The sequence below is a fragment of the Mastomys coucha genome, unplaced genomic scaffold (genome assembly GCF_008632895.1).
Source record: "Mastomys coucha isolate ucsf_1 unplaced genomic scaffold, UCSF_Mcou_1 pScaffold19, whole genome shotgun sequence".
NCBI classification, from domain to species: domain Eukaryota; kingdom Metazoa; phylum Chordata; class Mammalia; order Rodentia; family Muridae; genus Mastomys; species Mastomys coucha.
Window position 1 is genome coordinate 16,812,437 of NW_022196901.1, and position 13,095 is coordinate 16,825,531.

The 13,095-nt window shown below is 39.4% G+C and overlaps 1 protein-coding gene and 1 non-coding gene across 3 annotated transcripts in view; both read right to left on the minus strand.

The window, feature by feature from the left end:
* The window catches only part of Reln (reelin), a 457,134-nt gene that overhangs the window by 244,029 nt on the left and 200,010 nt on the right, over positions 1–13,095 (minus strand). For both annotated transcript variants that reach the window (XM_031380095.1, XM_031380094.1), the window contains exon 7: positions 2,169–2,265. In XM_031380095.1, coding sequence (XP_031235955.1) covers positions 2,169–2,265 — 97 coding nt within the window. The remainder of the gene's footprint in view (positions 1–2,168; positions 2,266–13,095) is intronic.
* LOC116097660 lies at positions 4,623–4,687 on the minus strand. The gene has a single exon (XR_004121504.1). It is a non-coding gene; the product is annotated as a U7 small nuclear RNA (small nuclear RNA).

Below are 13,095 nucleotides of genomic sequence, written 5' to 3' on the forward strand. Positions count from 1 at the left end.
TCCTGATGGCTCATGCCTTTAATCCCAGCACTCAGGAGGCAGAGGCAGGCGGCTCTCTGAGTTTGAGGCCAACCTAGTTTACAACAGTCCAGGACAGCCAGGGACACACAGAAAAACCTTGTCTTGAAAATCCAAAACAAGCAAACAAGGAAACAAATGAAAAAAACCCCTATCTCCTTGGCTCTATAAAACACATTCATTTTTGGGAAATACTTAATAACTTATATAACTGCATACCACTCTTATATCGTAGAAGATTAATTTATTTAGACATTTTGAGACAGGAACTTGATAGGTATGTATCCCAGGCTGGCATCAAACTTACCAGCCCTCTGCCCTCTCTGCCTCAGGCTGAGATTATAGACTACTATGTGAGTAAAGAATAATCTCACATAACAACTTAAAACCAACCAACTGGGATATCAAATCTAATAATAAACACAGCGGGATACAGAAACAATCACGTTGATAAAATAAAATAGATATTTCAGTTTTCACTTAGCATAAGAGCTCACAGAAATACAAATTCTGGCATTGAGAGATACCTTTATTCCCATTGCTGATATTGTCAGAAATATTACTGAATGGAACACATCCTAAAATAGGCAGTAATTCTCAGCTCAATTAACTATGGTAAAATTAATTTTATTTTAAGGATTACAGATAATTAATTCAATCAAGGAATATTATTTAAAGCATACTAGCAAATTAACTTTTTTCAGAAAGAATTTCACTACCAGAGTCGTATTTGTCTGCAGGTAGTATAACACCTTGTGAGACTTGAATTATAAGCACCTATTATTTTAATTTACATCTAATTAATTCTGTTTGTGATCTAGTTTCAATTGAAAATTTAATTCATCAATGTTCTGAACTGCATATCCTTAATAGGCTAGATATACTCATTGCCACAAAAGGGGTATTCAAGCAGAAGAAATAAGAATGTGCTGCAAAGTTGATTGGCTTCCACATTTTGATGAATAAATCTTCTTCGGATTGCTCATTGGGGGGGGTCTACCTCTTCATGATGGAAGCTAATCTTCTGACAACTTTTAAAGTTAGTGACTTTGAAAGACAATGTGTGACACAGAGGTGAAAACACAAGACCCTCAGAGGCTTGGACAGCAAAGGACCTGGCACGAGGGAGCACGGAGCATGCCAGAGGCAGAGCAACTGAGTCAGGACCTCACGGAATAACGCGTATCCTTTTCAGGGATGTGAAATGAATACAGTCCTCAACCAGACCCCTAGAGCTCCCAGGGACTAGACCACCAACCAAAGAGAACACAAAGAGGGACCCAGGGCTCCAGCCCCATATGTAGCAGAGGATGGCCTTATCTGGCATCAATGAGAGGAGAGGCCCTTGGTCCTGTGGAGGCTCGATGCTCTAGTGTAGGGGAATGCCAGGACAGTGAGGTGGGAGTGGGTGGGTTGGTGGGAGAATCAGAGGAAGAGGGGATGGGACTGGGTTTTGTAGAGGGGAAACCGGGAAAAGGGATAACATTTAAAATGTAAATAAATAAAATATCCAATAAAAAAGAAAGGAAGATCAAGCTAAAGCATCAAAAGTTCATCAGCCACACACTGGTGGTTAGAGGTTGACTTTTTAATTTAGAATGCTCATTGCATGTATTAATTCCAGTTCTTACCTTCTCAAGCAATGGCTAATGCCCTAAATTAAATGGGAGCAACTACTCTGGAGTCATTTGGCAGGAATTACATTTAAAACAAGCTCAGTTATCAGTACGTTCTATAGAAAAAAAATCCATCAAGGTTCATCTATTGTTAGGAAGTAAAGTTTTAAAGTAGTGTAGTAAGAAACTCTTGACTTGCAGAGAGAAAATGATGATGATGAGATCAAGGCCTTATATAAGAACTCAGAAGGTCACAATTTATTCAAAGGTGACATGCGTTATGTACATGTGACATACATAATCATATGTGTATTTTAATCTATCTAATCGTAGCGATGGATCACATTTTCTAAAGCTCCAATGCTGCCAGCTTACCACTGGGCTTATCACCTCTTCCAACTCTTAGATATGAAAATAGTACAGATAATATTTCAAACTTTCATCTGAACTCCTAGAGAATAAAAGAAATGCTTGTTGACAAAAAGCACAGTAAGGAGCAAAGTTCAACAATGTACTGCGGCAGCACACACTTACCAATTCTCGAGGGCCGTACGGTTCACAGAAGGTGACGGCATTGCCATGCATGATGCTGCCGCACTGCTCTCCTATCTCACAGTTGCGGCATTCAACCCTGCAGGAACACAGAGCACACTCAGTCTCAGGACTAAGCAGTACACGGTGGGTTCTTGCTCCCATAGTTAGTTACTCAACAAACTGCCACTGCACAGGACAGTCAGGGTACACTGGATTCTGACAAGACTCAGAAAGCACAAAGCCAGAAAGGCTTCAACGTAAACTTTAGTTCTTTCAGTCACGTGTAGTGGTAAATCCCCCAAAGTTTCAATTTCCTCCTGAATAAAATGAGAGTAGCACACAGGCCCGAGTCTCGAGCAGCCATCGTGACAATCAAAGGAGACACTCTCTAGAAACTGACCATACAGAAGCAGTCCCATAACAGGCGATAATAAAAAAATATGGTATTACCAATAGGTATATAGAAGAAACAGAAGCCCAATGGACAAGAACAAGTACAGTTTCAAGGGTTAAAAATAAACAAAGTAATATCCTCTCACATAATGAACTAAAATTCTACATCTCTATAATGGAAATATGTCTCACAAACAGTTTGCATTATGGTCAATGCAAACATTTTTAGAACTATTCTCAAGCAAACTTACAAGATCACATTCCACTGTGTTAAAAATAATGGAGCCAGATGGAATCTACCTATAACTAAGGAATAAGCAGAGATTCTAATATAAGCAAATTTTGGATACTGACCCATGTTAACCTTGAATAGAATTGGATCCTCTGTTTATTTTATTATTGTAAACTAAGGTGGTTAATACAAACATACAGGATCTAAGGTTATTTTTTCATGTCTGTCTGGTAGAAACTGGAGGTATGCCTACTCTGGATTTGACTTTGAGTATGTTCAATAACATTTATAATGCTCTTCACTGTAACATTTCTTCCTACAATCATAACACATGTAATATGTAGGAAGAAAGATCTATATTTTCCCTGTCTGGTCCTCAAACCACATGAGAGCTTTATTTGATGCAGAAAGAATATTTTCAAAGACCTTCACATTCCAGGTGCCAAACGCTGTGGAAAGGGCACTGTGCCCTTTGCTCGGCAGATCAGTGTGTTATCCCTCTCCATTGTTTATGCTTTCAGGGAGGGGGCAGAGACTCCCTTCCAGACAGGAAGACAGAGTGTGAAGAGAGATCCCAAGGCCCCTGAGGGTGAGAGGCAGATGGATTTAAAATACCTTCTTTCTCACTTTACCATCTCTGGCGAGGGACCCCTATCCCAGCCTTCTCAGCCGTGCCCACACTACAAGATCAGAGAGGCTGATTATCTTTAATTTTGTTTCAAAGAAACAGAAAAGAATTTCTAATAAGGATTTATGATGTAGTTCATTGTACTATAAATCTTAGCAGGAAGTTGGAATCATTTCTTGATTACTGTGTTCCAAGAGTGTAATAAAATGTCCTTGACGTTAGAAGAAACTCAGTAGCTTTGGAAGTGAAAAGAACCAAATTTGTATTCATTTTTGCATGTTTATTTACTATGTATAGTATTCATAAATACTGGTTGAATAAATAATTAAACATACTTCAACTTTATAAGCAGAATTATTCTCAAGGTCTGAAGTCTTAAGAAAACCTTTCACAATACTGTCTAGCATATACTATATGAGTTATTACCTTATTATTATTACTAACATTATTACAACTATTAAGTTCTCATGAGTTTCTACTGTTTTTGGTTGCTACAGAACAGGTATATTTGAGTTCCTTCTCCATGACACAGAGTATGTTATATGAATTAATCCCTATCGTTTTTTAATTTTAAAAACTGAATATAAAAGAAGCATAGAGAAGTAGCATAAAAATTTTACTGGGGGAGGGCTGAAGAGATGACTCAGCAGTTAAGAACACCCACATAGTAGTTCACAATCATCTGTAACTCCAGTCCCAGGGGATCTGATGCTGTCTTCTGGAACACATGGTGTCCAGACATATATCCAGGCAAAACACCTATACATATAACTTTTTAAAAAACTATATTGAAATTTTTTCATTGCTAAGGAATTAATAGGCTTCTTATATTTGTGATAGGTGAGGATTATTTAAAAATTATCATTATGAAATAGCTTGAGAGAAACATCAAATATTAAACTTGACAGAGGACAAAAAAGAATATTCAAATTCATAATAGCTATCTGCCAAGGACCAGCCCCAGCTTGGAGAGGGTTCCTGAGGAAGGGGTGTTTGGGAGTGGCGAAAAGAAGGCTCAAAGCCAAACGATGGGGAACAAGCTTATAGCTTTATAGTCTGCTTGAGATGGCTCCCTAGACAGCACTCTGTAGATAGCTCTTAGCTCTGTAGTTTGCTTGAACTCCTGCTCAAGACAGCTTTCTGCTAGAGACTGAGTTCTCTCAGGCTAGGAAAAAAATTCTACAAGTTTTCTGGATAGCTCATGGGCTTTCCAACCAAAGTCAGAAAAGCTGCTAGAAAAAAATTCTAAAAGATCTGTGTTCTCTCTCCAAATTTCTCCAGACAGCTGAACTCTTGCTAGAAAAAAATTCTAAAAGAGAATTGCTACTGCTCTCTCCTAGCTCTTCTCATACAGACCAAAACCCGGTCTTTTATTTACATATCAATTCAATCATTTACCCAGGTTCCTTTCTGATTATCCCATGAATGAGCATTTTATGGCCTTAGACCCTTGATTCTTAGAAAAAGACAGCAAGTATACTTTTTTTTTTTAAAGACATGGCAAGTGAGTTAGAGATCTGCCTGCCTTTGTCAGCACAAACAATAAGCTTAGCTGGGTAGGATCATGTCCTGAGATTATCATTTTCACCATGTTTGGATCAAAATTCACACCGTCTCAAACTGAAGTCAGAAATCTGCTTGCCTTTGTCAGCACAAACAATAAGCTTGACTAGGTGGGAACTTGCCCTGTGATCACCACTCCCCAAATCTCTTTATCTCCTTCCTTGTTTCTGACAAGCTGGCTCATAGTTCAACTGCCTTTGTTCTTTTGGGTCTGTGAAGCCCCTCATATAATTAATATTGCATTCTTATATTTTGTGTAGTTGAGAAATTATACATTCTTGAACTCATATTTTCAGGGTTCTTTCCCACAGTCTAAGGGCTGTCCTGAAGGTCATAGCGTCTACCATTTTTCTAAGGACATTAGACGCATCTGTGCCTCCCAGACTTGTGCTGTCTCTGATTATCATGGAGTTAACCTTAGCAGAGAGGTCACTCCCCCAGAAGAGGAACATTAAGTAAAATATACAAACAAGCCTTAAGCCTAGCAACTGCCAATACTTGTGGAGGACCATGCCCTGCTGGCCATGTTCCAGGGTGTTTTTGTGTGTCAACTTGACACAGGCTGGAGTTATCAGAGAGAAGGGAGCTTCAGTTCTGGAAGTGCCTCCATGAGATCCAGCTGTGGGGCATTTTCTCAATTAGTGGTGGTGCCATCCCTGGGCTGGAAGTCTTGGGTTCTATAAGAGAGCAAGCTGAGCAAGCCAGGGGAAGCAAGCCAGTAAGGAACATCCCTCCATGGCCTCTGCATCAGCTCCTGCTTCCTGACCTGCTTGAGTTCCAGTCCTGATTTCCTTTGATGATGAACAGGAATTTGGATGTGTAAGCTGAATAAACCCTTTCCTCCCTTTCCGTGGTCATGATGTTTGTGCAGGAATAGAAACCCTGACTAAGACACAGGGGTAGGAAACCATATCAATGCTCTCCCATCCACATGCCCATGCAGGATTCTGAGGTATCTGCTACCAGGCTCTAGGACAGTGATTCTCAACCTTACTAATTCTGTGACCCTTTAATACAGTTCTTCATGTTATAGTGACCCCCAACCATGAAATCATTTTTATTGCTACTTCATAACATTATTTTGCTAGTGTTATGAATTACAAATATCTTATATTTCCAGTGGTCTTAGGCAACCACTGTAAAAGGGTTATTTAACCCTCAAGGAGAATGGGACCACAGGTTGAGAACCACTGTTCTAAAAACACTTCACTAAAAGTATCATTATTCATATGAATCTGAGGTTGGCTATTTGAATTTCTATAGTAACCATTTCAGCTCTATATGTTCAGCAGGAGTTCTCATTCACTCATACATAAGGAAAACAGTATTTGAATAAAGCATCCATTTCAGGCCTCCTCCTGTATGATTTTGGTTGAGTTGGTATGGGGCAGAATCTGCCTATCAGTATATTGCTTAAAGGCTATGTCAACGTAGAGAGCCCAACAGCTTGGAGTTAGAGAATCAGTGACTAGACCAGAGGCGTGAAGTATGTGTGGAGCATGACTAGAATCAGTGACTAGACCAGAATGTGAAGTATGTTCTACTTTGTGGAATAATGGGTGATAAATAAAATAAGCATCGGGGAAGAGGATGCACCAAGAGTATATATAGCTCCTTTCCCAAGTGGCTCAACAATTCTTCTAGACCTTCCTGTTCATATATTCAGAATTAAATATAAAAGGCATCCCAGTCTGTTTAGATACTTGCAAGTGCCAGCTATCACTCATAGGGCTGCTGCCTGGAGGGACAAAGGCTTCCTCAAGGATTGATGGGATAAATCAGTGGGCTCCCTGCCAATGCTTTTAAATGCCCTTTGCCTGATTTTTTCTCGCAATCTGACTGTGTTTGTCAACATAATTTATTTTAATTTACCCTGCGTGACTATCCCTTGGGGTGGTCAGGTCTAGCCCTTCTCTCAGCTGCCCTGAATGGTATGGTTTATTTTCTCATCATTTATTAATGCATTCTTCTGTTACCACCATGTTAAGGATTTGCAGGCACCTTGCTTAGCTTTAGCAGTGTAATGGCTAACTGGCACAATGCTTTTTCTTTCAGCAGTTTACAATCCATATGGAAAAGCAGAAGAGCAAACAGATTCAATATAAGTCATCCATGCGATGTTAGTTACTGCAGTGTTTTATGTAGAGTTCCCTAAAGTGCATTTAAAGATTTCAAGCTCTCTCTCGGGGGGATAGAGGTTATTGTCTTTATTTTTACTAATAAGAATCATGACCTTCAGAGAGAAAAGGACATTCAAAGTTATGCAGATATCAAGTTGAAGCATTACGATATGAACCAAAGTATTGTAATGTATTCCACAGTTACTCCGTCCTTAAAATAGCAAGGCACACTGACTGGTGGGACAGCTTCAAAAGTAGGAAAGGAAGAGAGAGTTTCTAAGGAAGGTAGCTGCTGACCAGCTTCTAAATGAGATCTAGAAATTAAGTAAGCAAGAAGGTGAGGTCAATGTGTGTAGGGAATAAAATACACAGAAATTATGTCCCATAAGCTGAACTTTTAGTTCAGCAGGTCAGGATGGCTGGAATCATACAGGTACATATAGAAAAGGATGTCAATTGCAGCCTTAGATAGTAGAAGGTTGAATATACTACTGCCCGGGTGACTGACAGGAACTGTGCTAGGGAAATCTATAAACAAACCCTCAATCACATAAAACTGTTGTCCTCTAATATTTTAATTTTTATTTGGAGATGCTAAAATTGAAATTTAGAGATATTATTGAGGTTGTACAACTACACATGTGAATCCTGGTACCACAAAGGGCAAGACAAGTCATCAGTTTAAGCCGAGGGAAACCAGATGAAACAGTGGAAACTTGGAGTTCCTCAGAAGAGAATTGTGACCCATGTCTGAAGGACAAAGGTGGATTTTAAAACTCTACAGATGCAAATATCCATATAAACTCGAAGAGCAATTCCTCGCTAAGGCTTTCAAAACAGCTTCTACATGTTACATGTTCATAACTCCTGGCCTCCTTTCTCAAGAATCAAACCCCTGGATGTCTGAAATTTTAATTATTCTTCCATGGAACAGTTCAAGTTTTCAAGAAGGGGTTAAATTTGATATTAAGTAGCCCAATGTCATGGAAGCTCAGAGAGGAGAAATAAAAGGTGCTATTTGCTGTGACATTTGAGTCTATGGCCTCATAGCTGGGTTTCTTTCTCTGATCTCCTTCTGAGGAAAATGGTGGGCTTTGTAGAGTTAGGCAGATGTGTGGGAAGGAGGAAGTTTTACATAATCCCAGTTAAACAGGCTTTTGTTTCTCAATTTAAAAAGGAATGTGACCTCCCAGGCTAAGGATTAGAAATGAATTTTCTCTCTACCTAATGGCAAAACTATGGAATGTTTCTCTAATCTAAGAAACCCTTTCTCCTCTTTCCTGTTTCCCTAACTTGGAAAAGTTGAACATAAGAATTTAACAGATACCAGGATGCACTATAGGAACTGTTCACATCAAAATATATTCCATCATGAACAACATGATTAAAACACATTTTAATGGAAATGCATGTACTTTTCAAAGATATCATGAGACTGGAATTTATTAAACCTTTTCTCAGCCTATTTATTGCATGCTTAGGTTCCACAGCGTGTCTTCTATTACTGGAGCGTACAGATGATCCAGTTAAAGAGGACCTGCAGCATCACTGAATCTCATCACCCTGCATTTGATAAACAATAAAACAGGACTAGAATTTGGGTTGCCACAGTCGACCCTGAACCCAGTCGGCAAGAGAGACACGGCCTGTAGTTCTGTAAAAGGAATGTGTGTTGCAAAGAATGCTTGACATGTTTACTGGCAGGGTTTATTTTGAAATTCTGTGGTGCTTGTTCTTAAAGTTATTTTTTCATTTATAAGATAAAGAGATTTGGTTTCACTAGTGAAATCCTATAAAAATAAGGTAATGAAATGGATTTCATGGAAAAACCCTGAGTTAACTCACAGGGACTGGTGGGTGTAAGAATGAAGTTCTATGTACTGCCCTTGGCTTCTAGATATCCTGGGATAATCAAAACCTGTTTTATGTTTATATTTTCACTTCCTCCTCTCCCCTCCCCCTTCCATCCTTTGCTATCAAAATAAAAACAATCAGTAAATATGAAGGCTATCCAACAAAACCATGCAAGCTTGAGCCATGATTAGGAGAGATCGAGATGCTTTTTGATTGGGTTTTGCTTTCACTGTAATCAACTCTGAGTCACCTTCTAAACTAGAGATTCTCTCTTTCTCTCTTTAAAATAAAACAAAAAAGTAATATTTAGGTGTTTATGTTTTCATATTGAAACAAAAAATTTTATATAATGTATATCTGAGTATAGTATAAACTTCTAAAGGTATAATTATGTCATTTATTCTGATTTTAACTTTATTAGGCATGGCACACTCAGACACCCAGTCAGCATACAGAAGAGTCAGGACTGCCATGTGCATCAGGAGACAGAGACCCATGCACTGCAGTGGCTGGAAGGGCCTTTGGGACACAGGAAAGAGGGGGTACTAATGAGAGAACTGAGCTCTTTTGCACAATTGCAAAATTATGAATGGTTGGTGTTGACATCACCCTGACAGCAACAAATAAATAAATGGAATATTATTTCCTTGGGTTGCCAAATGACGTGACTCATTCCTCTATCAGGTCAGAGCAAAACCGCCTAGCCTTTGGTCAGGCACTCCACTGGAATGAATTAGTCACCTGGAAACTCACTGACAATCACCTATCATTAGATTCTCATTTGAGATACATGGCCTTTGTCCCCAAGGACATGGAGTCATCTGTCCATAATTTATTACGTCTGAAGAGGTCAGTCCTATGCTCAGCCCCACAAAGAAGCAATCTGCCATTTAGTGAGCCAGAGTTGTCTATTCACCAGCATTTTGTACAGAGATATTAAAATAATCTTAATATTTGTTTTACTCGTAAAAACTGCTTTAAACCTGGCAAAAGAAAAAGAAATTATTATAATTGTTTGGTGCAAAGATAATGTGTCTCTGCCCCAATATAGTCCACACAGTGTGCCGGCAGAGGCTGACTGATTTCACAGAGGAAATGAGATTCCACAGGCCACAGATCAATCTCTGAGCTAGTCAGAGATCCCAGTGCTACCTGGGTCTTCCCATCAAGCTACTGCAGCCACTGGCCTTATTTTGTTTTGTCGTTTGTTTTGATATAAGGTCTTGCTGGTGAGATGGCTCAGTGGGTAAGAGCACTGACTGTTCTTCCCAAAGTCCTGAGTTCAAATCCCAGCAACCACATGGTGGCTCACAACCACCCGTAATGAGATCTGATGCCCTCTTCTGGTGTGTCTGAAGACAGCTACAGTGTACTTATTTATAATAATAAATAAATCCTTTTTTTTTTTTAAAGGGTCTTGCTATGTATCTCGCATAGACCTAGTACTCACTGTGTAGCTCAGGAGGGCCTGGCCTTGAACTCACATCAATCCTCTTGCCTCAGCCTCCCAATGCTGGGATTACAGGAATGCATGTATACCATACAGAACTTTATTTTCTAACAAATGTTTCATAATAAAGAGAGTATGGCCAATTATTTGGGAGTTATTTATGTAACTATTTTTGAAGAAATTAAAAATCAAGCTTTCAAAAGTAAATTTCAAACAGCACTCAGTTCTCTTTGTAAATGTAGAATGGTTTTAGAAAAAACAGCGAGGAACATTTACTCTGTAAGAATAATCTCACTTTCAATTATCGCATGCCTTTTTTTCTAAGGAGGTAACATGCCTTACAGGTAAAAATGACAAACTCCATTTATAGCTCATTCTTTCTCATTACTTCTCACCGTGGAAGGCAAGAGAAGTCTTCTGATTTCACTAGGGAGTTGAAAAACCCGATCTCTTCTTCATTAACAGATAAAGTGACAAAAAGGTTAAAAATAACCCCTCTGAAAATCCTACTACTGCAGCTGTATTCTCATCTCCTACTATGGCAAAGTCTACGACGTACTGCTTGAAGAAATATTTTCTCACTTGCTTCAGATGCACTTGACATTTAATTCCACTGAGTGAGCCCTTGTTTCTGTCACCTCAAACACAGATTAAAAGAGGAAGTGATAAGTCTCCAGATTTATACCTTATTGTATTAGTGGGGTACGTCCTGGCTAACCTTTCTATTGTAGAGAAAGACTATCCCTAGAGCAACATGGTAAAAAAAAATAATAATAATCAGAAGAAGGGATTAAATGCAGAAGAAGAGCCAGAGGTTTTTGTAGTAAAGGGAAAGGTTATCAATGAAAGACGCTGGAGATGAAATGACAATAGGAAAAAACCAGGAGGAAGGAAATAACAGGAAAACGCGCAGAAGACTCAGATCAGATCAGAAAACTGTTCTACAGTGTCCAAAGATAAAATACACTAAAATACCACAGAGGTTCTTTCTGCAAAGGGTATGCTGACATAGAATGCATTTTCCTTTCTTGTCTCATCTGTTCACAAACTCTTCCAGTCACCCAGTCTGTAAACGCTGTGTGGTGTGTGGTGTTTACTCTCTCTCTCATGCCAGCTCCACTGTCCTCTGACTTCACTGCCCCTGGGACTGCTAGACACTGAGCAAATTCTCTCAGGCAATCCTGAGTAAGATAACTTCGCCTGATTTCTTTCCATTTTTAAAATTTATTTTTATTTTATTTTTTTATTATTATCTTGAAACTCCATTTGTATTGTACTGCTCACACCTGGTTACTGAATGGCAGAGACCCCTTGTTCTTCTGCCTTTATGGAGTGATGGGGCCTCCTTCACGTTGGTGAACCACAACGTGATGTAGTTTCCACTGTAGTGACTCACTTCACCACAACACCTTGGTGGTTTTAAAGTCTGTATTCAGACAACGATTTTATCAGAGGAAAAGTACTGTAAAATACCAAATCGACATTTTTGTTCTATCTGATATTAATTGCTTCAACAAGTTAAGCAGATGCTTGTGGTCTTTTAGCTGTAAATGAGATTTTATGGATCGTACGTAGCTCACAGAGGCCTTCCTGCACGACAGGGTCCGAGACAACCTCTGTCTTTTTCTTGATGCTCCACATCCCTTTGGGCATCACAGCATGCTCAGCAGAGAGGCGCCTTTGGAGGATCAGCTCCTGATCCAGCCTATGGCTGCAGGATACACTTTGCTGTTGTTGTCTATCACTGTGCAGGAGGGGAACATCTGCGGTCCCTCCTTGCCATCCATCATTGTGTTCTGCAGCAGCCCTGGACTTCCCACAAGAGCATCCAGGATATTATAGCCCCAATGCCTCCTGCAGTCCTTAGAAAATAAGCTTTACAGGGACAACAGGGCAAAACAAAGATTCCTCCTCTTTTTTACAATTGCCTGGAGGAAAAAAAGCACTTCTAACTCAACTTAATCATTTTTAAGAATTCATTTATTTTCGTTCCTCCCCTTCACCCTCCCTCTTTCTCTTTCACTGTAAACTAGAAATATACTTTATACATTACTCTTCTTTTTGCTTTCTTCTATTGTTTTATTCATGATAACCGTGTGTAGGTGTGCATGCACAGTGCATGTGTGGCGGTCTGAAGACAGGTCTGTACAGTTTTCTCTTCTTTCACCTCTACATGGGTTCTGGGAATGACATGCAGGTCACAGCGTGGTGTGGCAGTCAATGTCACCTGCCTAGCTGGTCTGCCAACCATTTATGATTTTTTTAAATTGGGATATATTTATACAACTGAAATGTATATAGCTCTATTTTAACAAATATGCACATCTATTACTTCATAATGATGATATCACATTGGTTCGTTTCATAAAAGAACTCCACAAGGATTGATGTGAAGTTCGTGTGGTTTCTGGAGAGCCAGAGATTCAAATGTAAAGCCATGTGAGTGCTGAATGGAATGCTTCACCTCTGAGCTAATCTACCACCTTCAGATTTTCCTTTTCTAATCTGCCTTTAAGTTTAAATTCGGTCATATGAAATTTCCACCCTTTTGTGGGGACAGGGGTTCGGAGGATTGTTTCTGCATGGTGAAGGCATTGTGGATCCCTCTATCATTGGCCACCCAGCTGTCCTGAACATGTGCTGATGGGAAACTGTCAGTGACCTTAATGGGTTCTCTTTGTTCCGTG